The sequence below is a fragment of the Symphalangus syndactylus genome, chromosome 2 (genome assembly GCF_028878055.3).
Source record: "Symphalangus syndactylus isolate Jambi chromosome 2, NHGRI_mSymSyn1-v2.1_pri, whole genome shotgun sequence".
In the NCBI taxonomy this organism is placed as follows: Eukaryota; Metazoa; Chordata; class Mammalia; order Primates; family Hylobatidae; genus Symphalangus; species Symphalangus syndactylus.
In genome coordinates, this window is record NC_072424.2 from 110,089,393 (window position 1) to 110,107,572 (window position 18,180).

Consider the following 18,180-nt stretch of genomic DNA (forward strand, 5'->3'; position numbering starts at 1 on the left):
ACCCTCAATTTTACATGGCACTGATGAATGTTGGTTTCACCAGGTATGTCTTCTCCACACTCTCTGAACCTAAGGATCCAACCAGGGACCATCATACATGGAGACCCCATTCTCCCCGAAGTCTCAGGGACTTGTGCCTGACAGCCTAGGTGTCAGGTGATGCTATTTAATCCAGGAAAGCAATTAAAAGCCTCTCTGAAAAAGGAGTAATAAAAAGCCCAGCTGTTCAGGAAGGTGTGCTCAACATAAGACCAAATAACTTAGAATATAATCAGAATTCTATAGAACTTACAACAGATAACTTATCCTAATTTGAAATAGAGTCTCTTCCTTGAAATCACATATATTCATGAGAATTTCCAGAAAAATAATGTCAACTTTCTTCTTAGTAACATCAATGGAACAGATTCCCCGACCTGGCTCCACAAATTAAGCTTCCAAAGCTGTTTACCCTCTTCTAGCTGGTATGTTCACCTTCCTTACCAAGAACAAATATAATATTACAGAATCTCAGGAGGAAATCATTTGACTTTGATACCTCAAATTCAGAAATTCTGAAGTAAAAATCAACATAAAATTTCAAATAGGGAGCATTTGGAATTATATTTCTCATATAAATATTTGAATGGAAAATCATAGAATGTGAAATAGCACTTATAAAATAAAAAGAAATAAAGTAAACTCAAAAATTTGCCTCATAAATATTAAAAACATTTCATCAAATGTACAAGTTCTAAGAATCAAGAAGGAAATACTCCAAAACATATTTATTTAAAAGGCAATATGGTTTGTGTTGAATACATTGTGGGGCAAAAAGGGCTTCAAAATGGAATGGAAAATGCAACATTCTTAATTGACTTTTACTGTCAATACTAGTACTGAATCACTTACTTTTCTTAAGGAGCGTATAAAATACCACACAAAAATGTAATTTCATTTAGTTTATTAATATGATCCAAACAGATTTAGCTTAAGAGATGAGGACAGGACATAAAACAAGATTTGGCTGAGCTATATAAAGAAAACCAAAAGAGTGACAAGATTTTCAATTGGTGACAATTTAAAGTCATTTATTAACTAATATAAAAATAAATCTACAATAGAACCATGACTTAAATTGAGCCAGTATGTGGTACATGTGTCACCCAACAGTCAGCAAGGAACCATTCAGAACTTACACTCTCCTGGACTGGCTCACACGGTCTGTCTTTGTTCTGGAACCTCATACAAGTCCCCTCACAGCACTGGGTTTGCAGCCAGCTACACTTTTTCTCCTCAGCCTATGATCAGTTATTAATACATGCCATTTCTATGTTTCCCATAGCCTCTTTCTTTTCAGAGAGTGACAGAGCTCTAGAAAAAACTCATCTGGCCAGTACTAAACAGGGAAGGTGAAAAAAAGTACTTTAAGATGGGTGTGGGGTCATTTGGGGTACCAACAGACTCAGATAAACAAGGGAACCAGAGTGGGCATCAACAAAAAGCATTGAGGTAAGGGGCCCAGTGGTAATTCACAGAAAAGACCAGAACTGGACAATGTTAAAGTCAGGAAGAATGGCTGTTACACTTGAAAAGTCACACTAGAAGAACAAGAAAGAAGAAAAAAACTGGAATGAACAGTAGTCCCTTTTATATTTTTTAAAAGGAAGGAATTTTTTAAAGAAATATAAAAGTCAAGTCAAAAAGTGAAATAGTAACAATGAGTATTTAAATAAAACAGAATGTAGTAGGAAATATAAAAGTCAAGTCAAAAAGTGAAATAGTAACAATGAGTATTTAAATAAAACAGAATGTAGTAGGAAATAAATAATTCTTTTATTCCTACATGACAGTCCAATTTTTAAAAATGGTTATCTTAAGTCAGGCCAGTTTTATTTTATTGACCATGTATATATAACATCAGGTATTTCTAAGAAAGAGAAGAGAACCTGATCGATGTCTCTCATGTAACATGGAAAGGAAAAAGGAGGGAGGGAAAATGGGGAAGAAAAGTCTCCACACTCTTCATGCCCAAAGTGGACACAGTCTTTAACCTGTACTTCAAATGACAGGTTCAGATCATAGAAAACATTGTCAAGTCCAACAGAATTTTGATCACAAGCTCTTGGTGCTCAGCATGCAGCTGAGTAGCAAAAGGCACACAAGCAAGTTGATGGAGAAATCTCTGTGCAGGGAAGAGGAAGAAGACGTGCCACACACCAAAGGTTCTGCTTTATAGGGTCTTTCTATATCTGGAGGTAATGCTGTCATTCCTTGAATCTGAAAACGGAAGCACAAACAATGCAAATGAACATCTGATTTAAAGCAGGACAGTGACCAAGCACGCTCAGCTGCCCACACTTCTGCAAGGGATAAAGGGGGCAGGAGTGGTTACCAAAGGAGTCACACACTGGGGGAGTCAGAAACCTAGGGTTTAGGAGGAAACAGAAAAGAGGGCCAGGCACTCCTTTGGAAAAGAATACAAAGCAGGCTTTATTGCTTTTTGCAGCACTCATTCCAGCCTGTTCCTGCTCTATCCCAACCTTAGTTTTAGAACTAATTTATCTCTTGAAATGGGGTAGAATGAGGAGTTTTCACTCAACCCAAGTAATCATTGAACAAAAATTATCAGACATTAAAAGGCAACTGGACCCCTGGATTTTTGGATATTTGTCTTCTCCTTAGGTTTTCCTGTAATAGATTCAGATAAAATGTGTCAATTGGGTTGTCAGAGGTTAAAAAGAGCTTACCGACCACTCAGCATTGTCTGTCTTGGAACATCTCACATTCACTGGCAGACTGAGGACCAGCTTGTTGAAGGAGAGACCTTCCTTTTTAGTCCATTTAAACTTATTCATAGCATCCATGAAAGAAAGGTTTTTATATTGCTTGGGGCTTTTGATAATGAAAGGCCAGGTCCTGAATTTAAAAGACACAATTAGTCATATTCAGAACAAATGCATTACATGTTTCCTTTACTTTTCAACGTCCTAAAATAGATCTCACACTTATTCATTTTCAGACACATAGATAACCTGATGCAAAACGTTGATGAGCTCATCAGCGATTACTAGAAGAAATACCAAATAAAATCTTTTTAAAGAATGATATATTTTAGTAGCAGACTGGCATTAATTTTATTTTTAATTTAATATTTTTTAATAGAGATTGGGTCTCGCTATGTTGCCAAGGTTAGTCTGGAACTCCCGGGTGCAAGCAACCCTCCCACCTCCACCACTCAAAGTGCTGGGATTATAGATGTGAGCCAACATTACCGGTCAAAGTTTAAACAAATAATTTTGTCTCAGAAATCCTCTACAGAGCCTCACAATTCTACATTAATTTGGTTTGGTTCTAGTTAACAAATTAACTGGTAAGCATTCATTTTTGAAGAGTACAATGCTAATGGTGTAATCAAGAAAACTGCAGGTTCCTAAAAGATACTATGAGAGATGGAAAGTTCAAACCCATGCACTATAAAAGCCTGACCCCTGCTGGCTGATCTGTTTTGGCTTAGCTAAGTGAGAAGATAAATAACAACAAAAAATGTGATTTGATCAATGCTTCAAAAATTTTACTCATTTCTTAAAAGAAGACATACATACGGCCAAAAAAATGAAAAAATGCTCCACATCACTAATAATCATCAGAAAAATGCAAATAAAAACCAGAGTGAAATACCATCTCACCAGTCAGAAGGGCTATTATTAAAATGCAAAAAAAAAAAAAAAAAAAACTGATATTGGCAAGGTTGCAGAGAAAAGACAATGCTTATACATTGTTGGCGGGGATGTAAATTAGTTCAACCAACTGTGGAAGCAGTTTGTAGATTTCTCAAAGAACTTAGAACAGAACTACCATTCAACCCAGTAATCCTATTACTAGCTATATACACAAAGGAAAATAAATAGTTCTACCAAAAAGACCATAGGCATTTGTATGTTCATCATAGCACTATTCACAATAGCAAAGACATGGAATCAACCAAGGTGTCCATCAAAGGTGGACTGGATAAAGAAAATGTGGTACATGTACACCATGGAATACTATGTAGCCACAAAAAAAAGAGAGAAATCATGTCCTTTGCAACAGCATGGGTGCATCTGGAGGCCATCATCCTAAGTGAATTACACAGGAACAGAAAACCAAAAACCGCGTGTTCTCACATATACGTGGGATCTAATCATTGAGTACACTTAGACATAAAGATGGGAAAAACAGACACTGGGAACTACTAGAGAGAGAGGGAGAGAGGGAGACAAGAATGAAAAAACTACCTGTTGGGTGCTAGGCTCACTACCTGAGTGATGGAATCATTCATACCCCAAACCCCAGTTTCACACAATATACCATTGTAACAAATCTAAACATGGCATCCTTGAACTTAAAATAAAAGTTGAAATTTTAAAAATGTACTGAGAAAAAAAATACCCTATATAGAATACACTCTGCCTTCACTTGCCACTCCAAAAATCACATGCCAAATATCCAAGAAAGGAAAAAGAAACCACAAGAATGACATGAGCAGACAGAAAAAGTGACAGAAAAAGTGAAGTGAAAAAGTGAATGACATGACTTGCTTGAAAAGATACTATTCAGGTGTTGTCTTTCATTAAACATAAGTTTTATATTATTGATTCCTGAAAAAGGGAAAAGTGTAAGTGTTGGCGTGTCACAAAATTTTACATTAATCCATGGACCTTGCAGGAAATTATCATGGTGACTAGAAAGTATTTGGCACCCACAAAATCCCAAGATTTTACAGTAATTTCTGTAATTACCAAATAATCTCAGCTGAAAAATATACATTAATCTTCACTTTTTAAAATTTATTTATGTCATTACTCTCTCTCTCTCTCTCTCTCTCTGACATATATAACCCACTCAGGCACATTGAATATCATCTTTTTAAGTAAATTAAAAGTTGCTTATTAATTTTTTGGAGTTATAAAGATAATTTTTTATGTCTAAATTTGAAATATTTCTTCCATATCCAATAAGTGAGATAATGAGGAAAATAGGTAATATATGCAGATCCTTACATTTTTCATAATTTCCTTTAATTAGAATCAATATCTATCTTTGTTGAGTTTTAAATGCATTATTTTATACAAAGACCTTAAAGTGAAGTCCCATAAAGTAAGAGCAATCAGCATCACATTACATAAACATACCTAGCAATGACCTAAAATCTACACCATTTGAAAATTAAACATATTGTGACAATTTCATAGAGATACAATCCAGAATTAGTATAAAGCAAAAACTTGGCTTGAAAGAAGTTATTATATTTGCATACAATGTCCTTTTAAAAGCACTAAAAGCTACAGGTATTGATCATTTTAAGTCAATTATTAAAAATAAAATTTACTTTTCAAAAAGATAAAATGCCTAATTTGAAAAAGAGAAAATCAATTTTATTACCAGAGAAATGCTAGGGGAAAATCATCAGTCTGTAACCATCTGAAACACCACAAGGTGGCACGACAGTCTTTACTACGGTGCTTAGGTGGCCTAAAGCCTCTGGCGCCCAGCTGTTAAGAGTGAATAGTGTGACCATTATACACAGATGAAATCTTTAAAAGCTTTGCTGCTATAATAATTTAGTAAATTGCCTATTATTGAGATTGCCCAACGTAAAGTGACAGAAGAGGTGTAACCCCATTTGTCAGTTTTTAGAACAGATATGTAGAAAGGCCAAGCCCAGTGGCTCGTATGTTGGAGACAGAATGACTGAGGCTGGGTGACCTGGGGATGTGGTCACCAACCTTTCTGAGATGGCATTTTTGTCTCGTATTTATCATCTCCTTTCCACTCCCACTAACTTGGTTTAGGTCCCTGTTCTATAATAACTTTATACTAATAAACATCCTACTTGTCATCTCTAACCTTTCTAGCCTATCCTACACACTTCCAAATCATCTCCTAGAGAAAAGAGCAGACTGAAAAAGTGAATATTTATCCTGAATACTTTTTTTTTCAAAAAGACTAAGCTTTAAACCAGAAACAGGTAACCTTAAAGTAGCAAGTATTTCTGCTTTTACTGGGATTAGGGATTAGTTAGAAATAATTGGGAATGTTACAGAAATAAAAAGTTACATTTCTGCATATCTTGTCAGTGTATAAATGTCTATCCATAGATACATGTAAACGAATGGTATTTTATATATATATATATATATTACTGTAGTCAATAAAAAACAGTGTTATTATTATGCTTTAATATTGATGGGTAATTTTCCTTTGTAAATTCCATCTAAACTCTGAGACATGTTTTTCTAAGAAGATAGCAAAGTTTACTGCAATATACCATGGTAGAGTAATTTTTTAAATTTTTAAGTGAAACATAAAGCTATTTATTCTTATAAATTCAAACTGATCAATGGAAATTTTAAAAGTTTAATGATTTTTATACTTGGTCCCTCTGTTCTACATAAATTGAAAAGCAGATGGAGAAAAATAATCTGTGGTTACATTTCTTATCTGAGCCTCTCTGGACTCTGTTTTAAAAGTTTTATTGCTAGTGTCTTTCTTGGGGTAGAGAAGGAGAAGGAAGGAAGAGAGATGGAAGATGTAACCAAGAAACAGTGTCCATGTACTTATAGCTAAATGAACTGTATTACAGACTCTCCATCCATCAAGCAAGTAAACATGTGATCAAAAACTAGCAAAAGGAACAAAAATTCATTAACAGACATCTACTTTTGGCCATGTTGGAGTAACTGACACTAACTTCCTGTAAAAAACTCAAAATTCAACAAACCATATGAAACAGCTGGTTTGGACATCGGGAAATAGCACAGAACTATGATCCCCAAAAGTAAGGAAACAAATAAGGTGTTTGAATATTATGTTCATCCCAGCTTTCTGCCTAGAAGCATTCTCTGGACCAGAATGCAGGAAAGGGGATTTCGAAAGAGAAAATGACAATCTCAATAAGTTAAGGAGATGAAAACCAGAGTTAAGGGAGTCTGAAGAAGCTTACGTATTCAAGGTAGCCTATTGCAGAGGAAAAATCTGTATAAGGATCCTCTGAGTCAGTAACTAAGCAATAAGCCAACTATATTTAGGGTAAAATCCACAAGACTGGGCAATGAACAGCTAGAATATTGTGACCTAAACAATTCCCAGAGCCTGTATAGAGCTAGCAGACATTTGAGCTCAAACTAGCCAGAGTGGAATGTCTTTGTTGACTACACGGAGTAAACATCTATTCTAGACTCACACTAACAAGGTTCTTTAAAGAAATAAAAACAAACTAGTACTAATTAACACAACATGCATAATGTCCTGTTGTCTATGTCTAGTCAAAAATTATTAAACACACCAACAAGTATGTAAATGTGAATCTAAACTAGAAGAAAAAATCAGTCAATACTCCAAGATCTTGAAATGACAGAGATTAAAGAATTAGCAGACAAAGATAACTAAAACTTAAAAAAAAACATATTATTAACAAAACATGTGCAAAACTTCTATATTGAAAAACCACATAAAAGTGCTTAGAGAAATGAAAGAACAGTAAATAAGTGAAGAGGCATACCATGTTCATAGAAGACTCAATAATGTTAAGATATCAATTCTCTCAAATTGTCTAGAAATTCAATATAATCCCAATCAAATCCCAGCAGGTCCTTTTTTAAAAATGAAATTGGCAAGTTGATTTAAATTTATGTATGAAAATAGAATAAACCTAGACTATCAAAATAATTTTGGGAAAAAAATGACAAAGTTTTGGAGACCTACATTTAAGACTTCCTATAAAACTATAATAATTAAATGTAGTTTTAGAGTAAGGCTAAACATATAGAGCAATGAAACAGAATAGAAAATCCAGAAAGAACCAATATATGGACAACTGATTTTCCAGGAAATATTCCAAATTAATTCAATAGTAAAAAGGTAGTTTTCTTTCATCAAATGGTTCTTGCACAACTTGATATCTATATGAAAAACAATGAACGTTGGATTTACCTTACACTACACACAAAAATGTGTTCAAAATGGATCCATCTAAATGTAAAAGCTAAAACTGTGAACTTTTCAGGGGGAAAAATAAGAGAAAGTCTTCCCTTGAGTAGGCAAAGATTTTTTAAGCAGGGTATGAAAAGCACAAAACAAACCAAAAAAATGATGAAACAAACTTCAATAAATACAGCTATAAAATGAAAGTCAAACCACAGACTGGGAGAAATTGTCTGTAAACATGCATCCAACAGAGAACTTGCAACCAAAGTATAAAGAACTCTTACAACTCAATAATAAGAAAACAAGTAATTCAATTAACAATGAACAAAAATTCTAATAAATAATTAAAAAGAAATACACAGTTGTCCCTTGGTATCCATGGGGGACTGAGGATAGCAAAATCTGTGATGTTCAAGACACTTATATAAAATGGTGTAGTAGTTACATATAACCTATGCACATGCTCCTATCTACTTTAAATTATCTCCAGGTTACTTATAATACCTAATACAATGTAAATGCTATGTAGATGGTTATTATGCTGTATTGTTAAGGAATGATGACAATAAAAATATTCATATATGTTCAATATAGATGCAATTTTTTCAAACATTTTTTTATCTGAAGTTGGTTGAATCCATGGATGCAGAATCCATGTTCTGCCTCTGGGAAAGCAGAGGGCTGACTGTATACACACACACACACACACACACACATTTATTTATACACATGCACATATATATACATATATACACATACATATGTGTATGTGTGCATATATATATATATAAAACTTTAGGACAATTCTCTGAGTGGCCCTGGACCAATCCAATCCATTCTCATTTTTGCTTGTAGCTCTCAAGAATAACTATAGAATGTGCTGGAAACACAAAATCTTGAGATGGGAAGGGACTGACTGGAATAGCCCGGGTTCTGTTCCAGTACCCCCAATAGGGTTTGAATGTTCATGTCCCTCCAAAACTCATGTTGAAATCTCATCTCCACTGCAGTGTATTAAGAGGTGGGGCCTTGAGGAGGTGATTAGGTCAAGAGGGTTCCATGCATCATGAATGGAATTAGTACCCTTACAAAAAAGGCTTGAGGGAACCTTCCAATTGTACCTTCGACCTGTGAGAACACAGCAAGAAGGTGCCATCTTGGAAGTGGAGAGCAAGCCCTCAGAAGACACTGAAACTGCTGGTGCCTTGATTTTGGACTTCCCCGTCTTCACAACAATAAGCAATAATTTTCTGTAGTTTATAAATTACCCAGTCTAAGCTATTTTGTTATCACACCCCAAGCCGACTAACAGACTCCCCTGGAAACAGAGTGTCCTTCAATGCTTTAGCCTTGAATCTCACATTGTCCCGGGATATAAAACCAAGAATGGGCTGCTTTTCAAGGTCTTTCAGCTGCCACGCAACTGGGACATGTACAGTAGAGGCTCCATCTATTCCAGGCAGATTTCCTGAGCCTTGGAGAACTGGCTTACAATAAATTCTAGGATTCTGTTGTTTTCGCTGCCTATCTGTAAGCAATAAACCCATTTAATGTAACTTGTTATGTATAAGTATGATCTTTCTTACTGGACTCAGACAACCTGCACAGTGAACCTGCTTTACAATAACCAATAAACATGTGAAGGAGGCTCAATATCATTAGGCACAAGGAAAATGGAAAATAAAGCCACAAGAAAATACCACTAGATACACATTAAAATGGATAAAATGCAAAACACTGAAAATACAAAATACTGCCAAGAATATTGAGTAACAGGAGTTCTTACACATCACTGGTAAGAACGAAAAATACATTATTTTAAGAACATTTTGAGAGTCTATGGAATAAACATAAACTTAGCCAACAGTCTCTCAAGTGGAATCTGCTTAAGCCTACCGAACTCCTGAGGGCAGGGTCGCCCAGCACCGCAGCTGCCTGCTTTCTAAGCTGTTTGAGCTCCTTGGGAGAGGAGCAGCAGCCAGCACTGGGACTCGCAACTGCTTAACATACTAAGCTCCCTGGGCGGGGGAAGGGCGGCATCCATCTCTATAGCTCCAGACTGTGCTTTTCCCCTGCTGGAGCCAGAGAGGCTGGATGGCTTGGTCACAAGACTTGTCCCCCACAGCCCAACACACTGGCTGTGGCAGTCTTCTGCCAGAATGCCTCTTCAGGCTTGACCCTGACCCATCCTTCCTCACTGGGTGGGGCTTCCCTAGAGGAACTCCAATGACTCCAACTAGAGGCTCAGGGACAGAAGCTGGATCTCCCTAGTCCTGAGCCCCTAAGGGGAGGAGTGGCCACAGTCTCTGTGGACCAGCAGACTTTGCCTTTCCTCCTGGTAGTTCTGAGGAATCCGGGCAGCCCAGATGAGTGGGTTTTCTCCCAGCAAGGCACACACCCTCCACCAAGGGAAAAAGTGCTTTGTAAAATGAGTCCTGTTCCCTGTGCCACCCAAATGGGTGAGACCCTCCAATAGGGGTTGTGAGACACCCTGTACAGGAGTAATCCTACCGGCATCAGGTTGGTGCTCCTTGACGTCAGAGGTCCCAGAAGAAGGAGCAGGCACTCATCTTTGCTGTTCTCTAGCCTCCTGGAGTGTCATCTCCAGGTGTGGGAAAGAATCAGATTAATAGGGCCTGAAGTGAACCGCCAGCAAAATGCAGCAGCCCTACAGAAGAGGGACCCGACTGTTGAAAGAAAAACAAGCAGGAAGCAACAACAACAGCATCAATGACAACAAAAAAAGCACCCACAAAAACCCCATCCAAGGGTCAGCAGCCTAGAAGACCAAAACTGGACAAACTCATGAAGATGACAAAGGATCAATAAAAATATGCCGAAAATCCAAAAGGCCAGAGTGCCTCTTCTCCTCCAAATGATTGCAACAACGCTCCATCAAGGGCGCAGAACTAGATGGAGGATCAGATGGACGAATTGACAGAAGCAGGCTTCAGAAGATGGGTAATAAAAACTATGCTGGGCTAAAGGAGCATGTTCTAACTCAATGCAAAGAAGCTAAGAACCTCAATAAAAGGTTGAGGAACTGCTAACAAGAATAATCAGTTTAGAGAGGAATATTAATGACTTGACGAAGCTGAAAAATACAGCACGAGAATTTCATGAAGCATACACAAGTATCAACAGCCGAATCAACCAAGCAGAAGAAAAGATATCAGAGTTTGAAGGCCACCTTGCTGAAATAAGGCATGCAGACCAGACTAGAGAAAAAAGAATGAGAAGGAGTGAACAAAGCCTCCAAGAAATATAGGACTTCATAAAAAGACCTAACCTATGACTCATTGGAATACCAGAAGGAGACAGGGAAAATGGAAACAAGCTGGAAAACATGCTTCGGGATATTATCCAGGGGAACTTCCCCAACCTAAAAGAAAGGCCAACATGCAAATCAGGAAATACAGAGAACACCATTAAGATACTCCATGAGAAGATCAACCCCAAGACACATAATCATCAGATTCTCCAAGGTCAAAATGGAGGACAAACTGTTGAGAGCAGCCAGAGAGAAAGGCCAGGTCACCTACAAAGGGAAGCCCATCAGACTAACAGCGGACCTCTCAGCAGAAACTCTACAAGTCAGAAGAGATTGGGGGCCAATATTCAACATTCTTAAAGAAAAGACTTTTCAACCCAGAATTTCATATCCAGCCAAACTAAGCTTTATAAGTGAAGGAGAAATAAAATCCTTTTCAGACAAGCAAATGCTGAGGGATTTTGATACTACCAGGCCTGCCCTGGAAGAGCTCCTGAAAGAAGCACTAAATATGGAAAGGAAAAACTGGTACCAGCCACTGCAAAAACATAACACATTGTAAAGATCAATGACACTATGAAGAAACTGCATCAACTAGTGTGCGAAATCACCAAATAGCAGCATGATGACAGGATCAAATTATCAAATTCACACATAACAATACTAACCTTAAATGTAAATCGGCTAAAGGCCCCAATTAAAAGACACAGATTGGCAAATTGGATAAAGAGTCAAGACCCATCAGTGTGCTATATTCAGGAGACGCATCTCACGTGCAAAAACACTCATAGGCTCAAAATAAAGGGATGGAAGAAAATTTACCAGGCAAATTGAAAGAAAAAAAAAAGCAGGGATTGCAATCCTAGTCTCTGACAAAATAGACTTTAGACCAACAAAGATCAAAAAAGACAAAGAAGGGCATTACATAATGGTAAGGGGAACAATTCAACAAGAAGAGCTAACTATTCTAAATATATATGCACTCAATACAGGAGCACCCAGATTCATAAAACAAGTTCTTAGAGACCTACAAAGAGACTTAGACTCCCACACGATAATAGTGGGAGACTTTAACACCCCACTGTCAGTATTAGACAGAACAACAAGACAGAAAATTAATAAGGGTATTCAGGACTTGGAATCACCTCTGGATCAAGAGGACCTAGTAGACGTCTACCGAACTGTCTACCTGAAATCAACAGAATATACATTCTTCCCAGTGCCACATGGCACTTATTCTAAAATCGACCACATAATTGGAAGTAAAACACTTCTCGGCAAATGCAAAAGAACTGAAGTCATTAAACAAACAGTCTCTCAGACCACAGTGCAATCAAATTAGAACTCAGGATTAAGAAACTCACTCAAAACCATACAATTAATGGAAATCGAACAACCCAGTCCTGAATGACTCCTGGGTAAATAATGAAATTAAGACAGAAATCAAGTTCTTTGAAACCAATGAGAACAAAGAGACAATGTACCAAAATCTCTGGGACACAGCTAAAGCGGTGTTAAGAGGGAAATTTATAGCACTAAATCCCCACATCAGAAAGCTAGAAAGATCTCAAATCAACACCTTAACATCACAGTTAAAAGAGATAGAGAGGCAAGAGAAAACTAATCCAAAAGCTAGCAGAAGACAAGAAATAAATAAAATCAGAAAAGAATTGATGGAGACAGAGACAGGAAAAACTCTCCAAAAAAATCAATGAATCCAGGAAGTGGTTTTTTGAAAAAAAAAAAAAAAAATAAATAACAAAATAGATAGATCACTAGCTAGAAAATAAAGAACAAAAGAGAGAAGAATCAAATAGACACAATAAAAAAATGACAAAGGGGATGTCACCAATGGCCCCACAGAAATACAAACTACCATCAGAGACTATAAACACCTCTATGCGAATAAACTAGAAAATCTAGAAGAAATGGGTAAGTTCCTGGACACATACACCGTCCCAAGACTAAACCAGGAAGAAGTCGAATCCCTGAATAGACCAATAACAAGTTCTGAAATTGAGGCAGTAATTAATAGCCTACTAACCAAAAAAATCCCAGGACCAGATGGATTCACAGCTGAATTCTACCAGAAATACAAAGAGGAAGTGTTACCATTCCTTCTGAAACTATTTCAAATAATTGAAGAAGAGGGACTCCTCCCTAACTCATTTTATGAAGCCAGCATCATCTTGATACCAAAACCGGGAAGAGACACAACAAAAAAAGAAAACTTCAGGCCAATATTCCTTATGAACATCGATGTGAAAATCCACAATAAAATACTGGCAAACCAAATCCAGCAGCACATCAAAAAACTTATCCACCACAATCAACTTGGCTTCATCCCTGGGATACAAGGCAGGTTCAACCCATGCAAATCAATAAACATAATCCATCACATAAACAGAATCAAAGTCAAAAACCACATGATTATCTCAATAGATGCACAAAAGGCCTTTGATAAAATTCAACGTCCCTTCTTGTTGAAAACTCTAAATAAACAAGGTATTGATGGAAATATCTCAAAATAATAAGAGCTATTTATGTCAATGCCACAGCCAATACCATATTTAATGGGCAAAAGCCAGAAGCATTCCCTTTGAAAACTGGTACAAGACAAGGATGCCCTCTCTCACCACTCCTATTCAACATAGTAGTGGATATTTTGGCCAGGGCCATCAGGCAATAGAAAGAAACAAAGTGTATTTGAATAGGAAGAGAAGAAGTCAAATTATCTCTGTTTGCAGATGACATAATTTTATATACAGAAAACCCCATCATCTCAGCCCCAAGACTTCTTAAACTGATAAGCAACTTCAGCAAAGTCTCAGGATACAAAATCAATGTGGAAAAATCAGAAGCATTCCTTTACACCAACAATAGACAAACAAAGAGCCAAATCATGAATGAACTTCCATTCACAATTGCTACAAAGAGAATAAAATACCTAGGAATACAGCTAACAAGGGATGTGAAGGAGCTCTTTAAGGAGAACTATAAACCACTGCTCAAGGAAATAAAAGAGGACAAAAATAAATGGAAAAACATTCCATTTTCATGGATAGGAAGAATCAATATCATGAAAATGGTCATACTGCCCAACATAATTTATAGATTCAATGCCATTCCCATCAAACTACCATTGACATTCTTTACAGAATTAGCAACAACTATTTTAAATTTCATATGGAATCAAAGAAGACCCTGTATAGCTAAGACAATCCTAAGCAAAAGGAACAAATCTGGAGGCATCACACCACCTGACTTCAAACTATACTACAAGGCTACAGTAACCAAAACAGCATGGTACTCGTGCAAAAACAGACATGGAGCAGAACAGAGACCTCAGAAATAACACTACACATCTACAACCATTAACAAACTTGACAAAAACAAGCAATGGGGAAAGGATCTCCTATTCACTAAATGGTGCTGGGACAACTGCTTAGCCACAGGCTGAAAACAGAAACTGAACCCCTTCCTTACACCTTATACAAAAATTAACTCAAGATGGATTAAAGACTTAGGTGTAAAACTGCAAACCATAGAAACCCTAGAAGAAAACCTAGGCTAATACCATTCAGGACATAGGCATGGGCAAAGACTTCATGACAAAAATGCCGGCCGGGCGCGGTGGCTCACGCTTGTAATCCCAGCACTTTGGGAGGCCGAGGCGGGCGGATCACGAGGTCAGGAGATCGAGACCGCAGTGAAACCCCGTCTCTACTAAAAATACAAAAAATTAGCCGGGCGTGGTGGCGGGCGCCTGTAGTCCCAGCTACTTGGAGAGGCTGAGGCAGGAGAATGGCGTGAACCCGGGAGGAGGAGCTTGCAGTGAGCCGAGATTGCACCACTGCACTCCAGCCCGGGTGACAGAGTGAGACTCCATCTCAAAAAAAAAAAAAAAAAATGCCAAAAGCAATTGCAACAAAAGCCAAAATTGACAAATGGGATCTAATTAAACTAAAGAGCTTCTGCACAGCAAAAGAAACTATCATCAGAGCAAAGAGGCAACCTACAGAATGGGAGAACATTTTTGCAATCCAACAAAGTCTAATATCCAGAACTTACAAGGAAGTTAAACAAATTTACAAGAAAAAAAATCCCATTAAAAAGTCAGCAAAGGATATGAACAGACACTTCTCAAAAGAAGACATTTATGCAGCCAAGAAATATGAAAAAACTCAACATCACTGATCATCAGAGAAATGCAAATCAAAACCACAAAGAGATACCATCTCATTCCAGTCAGAATGGCAATTATTAAAAAGTCAGGGAACAACAGATGCTGGCGAGTCTGTGGAGAAATAGGAATGCTTTTACACTGTTGGTCAGAATGCAAATTATTTCCACCACTATGGAAGACAGTATAGCAATTCTTCAAGGATCTAGAACCAGAAATACCATTTGGCCCAGCAATATCCCATTCTTGGTATATACCCAAAAGAATATAAATCATTCTACTATAAAGACACATGCACTTGTATGTTTATTGCAGCACTATTTACAATAGCAAAGCCATGGAACCAACCCAAATGCCCATCAGTAATAGACTGGATACAGAAAATGTGGTATATATACACTATGGAATACTATGCTGCCACAAAAAGGAATGAGATCATGTCCTTTGAAAGGACATGGATGAAGTTGGAAGCCAATGTCCTCAGCGAACCGACACAGGAACAGAAAACCAAACACCACATACTCTCACTCATAAGTGGGAGTTGAACAATGAGAACACATGGACACAGAGAGGGGAACAACACACACCAGGGCCTGTTGGGGGATGGGGGGTGAGGGGAGAAAATTTAGAAGATGGGTCAATAGGTGCAGCAAACCACCACGGCACTCGTATACCTATGTAACAAAACTGCACATTCTGCACTTGTATCCCGTTTTTTGTTTGTTTGTTTAGAATAAATAAATAAATAAAAACACTTTGTGTTCCAGGAAAACTTAATTCAGATGCTCAACACTAAAGTGTATTCAATTTAACTTATAAATCCTACAGGTAAAGGAAAAATTCCTCCATTTGTCCAGAGATCTCCCAAGGGAAAGAAATATGATGCTAAAATATCATATCCAGCCAAACTGCTGTCCAAATAAAAGAGTAGAAATTCCCAAATGTGAAAGAACTTGAGGCATAAGGCACTCACAAGCCCTTACTGATTAAACAACTTGAAGATAAAATCCTAATGACTCAAATTTCAAAACTCATTAATGTAGAAATCATAAAGATTAGGGTTATATTGAATCTATTTATCTAATCAAGTCATGTTAAATATTCTGGGAATTATAGTTTCATAATTAACTGTAAACATTAAAAATCTTGAAAATATAATAATTATAATATAAATAATAAATATTTAGTGGTATAGAAAGCAGAAGTGGGAAAAATGTGAAAGTATAAACGTCTCCATCTTTCATGACCTAAAATTAAAATTTATAGTGAATCTAACATGATCTAACATCACTATGATGATTTTATGATCTATTTTGTCAACATTCGAGATCCTCTTCATAAAATATTATTTCTTGTGGTTAAAACAACACCAACAACATTTATTTGAACTTCAACAAATGTTCAGTTTTACTTTAGTTTCTTTCTTGTAAGTTAAAACAAAATTAAAAGTCAATGGTTTTTAAAAAACAGTGCATAAATTGTAATCTTGTAACAGTATTTAATCAATTCATTTTATGTAAATATATACATATTAAGATGTTAATAATAACATTCAATCAACATGTTAGCAATGTTTATGTTGAGTAGAATTTGAGGTGGTTGCTTTTGCCTTCTTTATAACAACTTGTTCTGCATTACCTGAACTCTTTATAATAAGCATGTATGAGCTTTAAATAGTAAAAACATAAAGTGATTTTTCCTGCAAAGAGGAGGAGAAACAGCTATTTATGCTTTTTTAGGAACAGAACCAACAACACAGGAACTTTCCATTACTTATATCTCACCAGACCTGCGTATTCAGTCTTGATTTATGGTAAAACAGGGAATACACAATTTATCTAAACTCATTATCTATTTTGTTATTTGATCTTTGTGAATTTTTTCTTTTTCCTTAAGACTTGCCAGATCTGTAGGAGACAGACAGAAATAGCACCCCCAAGAACAGACAATAAAATTGAGACAAGACATAGTTGTCTCATTTTTTCTATCAATCCTTCCTAGGATTGCTATAGAATGTTTAAAATAAAATATAGAACCTGATTAATCATTATATGAAAAGCACAGAATAGAAGAGTTTTGTTCATATGTTATATGATATTCCTTTTTAGTATTATACGCTGAATACCAATTGGTAATATTCTTTTAAGCAAATATTATTTTAAGCAAAACAGAAAGAAAGCACCTAAGCCATTTTTCGTTCTGATGTTTGAGCCAGCACCTTGTTAATTTTGCCTTCACTATCATTTATGTCACTGTGGTGATGAACTAGATTTGAACATCTAATTTAAAGTCTAAACATGTATTTTTAAATAGAGGCTCTTTTGTGCTCATATTTTTGAGGAATAAATTTAACCATGAAGTTAAAAGGGTTTCGTCCTTTTTTTTTCTTTTTTTCCTTTTTTTGGCAGGGGAGAATGACACCTCAAAACTAGCCTTGTTCTGTAAAGCAATTCTCCCTGTCTTTCCAAATTATGAAAACCCAACTTGAGTATTTCCTGAGGGAGACCAAAGGTATGGACACTGGTGGAGGTCATTGGGAAACAGGAGAGCCGAGCATTTTTAGAGGCTTTGTACCATTTAAACTTAAAAAAAAAAAAAAATAGGCCAAAGAATGCATTTCAATCATCTTGCAAACATACAGCTTTTAATATCCATTTGTTTTTAACATTCTCTCAAATTAACCATTGATTAGAACATTTCCATTCAATATGTAAAAAATATTCTAAATGAGAAAAAGACTACTCAAGGCTAAGTAAGGAACAATATAACATCAATATTT

At 36.5% G+C, this 18,180-nt stretch overlaps 1 protein-coding gene across 1 annotated transcript in view; it reads right to left on the minus strand.

Annotated features, from left to right (window-relative positions):
• Positions 1–926: 926 nt before the first annotated feature.
• Positions 927–18,180, minus strand: part of MOXD1 (monooxygenase DBH like 1) — a 107,084-nt gene continuing 89,830 nt past the window's right edge. Inside the window, exons 11-12 of the mRNA XM_055264324.2 lie at positions 2,730–2,898; positions 927–2,259 (exon numbers count right to left, since the gene is read on the minus strand). Coding sequence (XP_055120299.2) covers positions 2,095–2,259; positions 2,730–2,898 — 334 coding nt within the window. The 3' untranslated portion in view covers positions 927–2,094. The remainder of the gene's footprint in view (positions 2,260–2,729; positions 2,899–18,180) is intronic.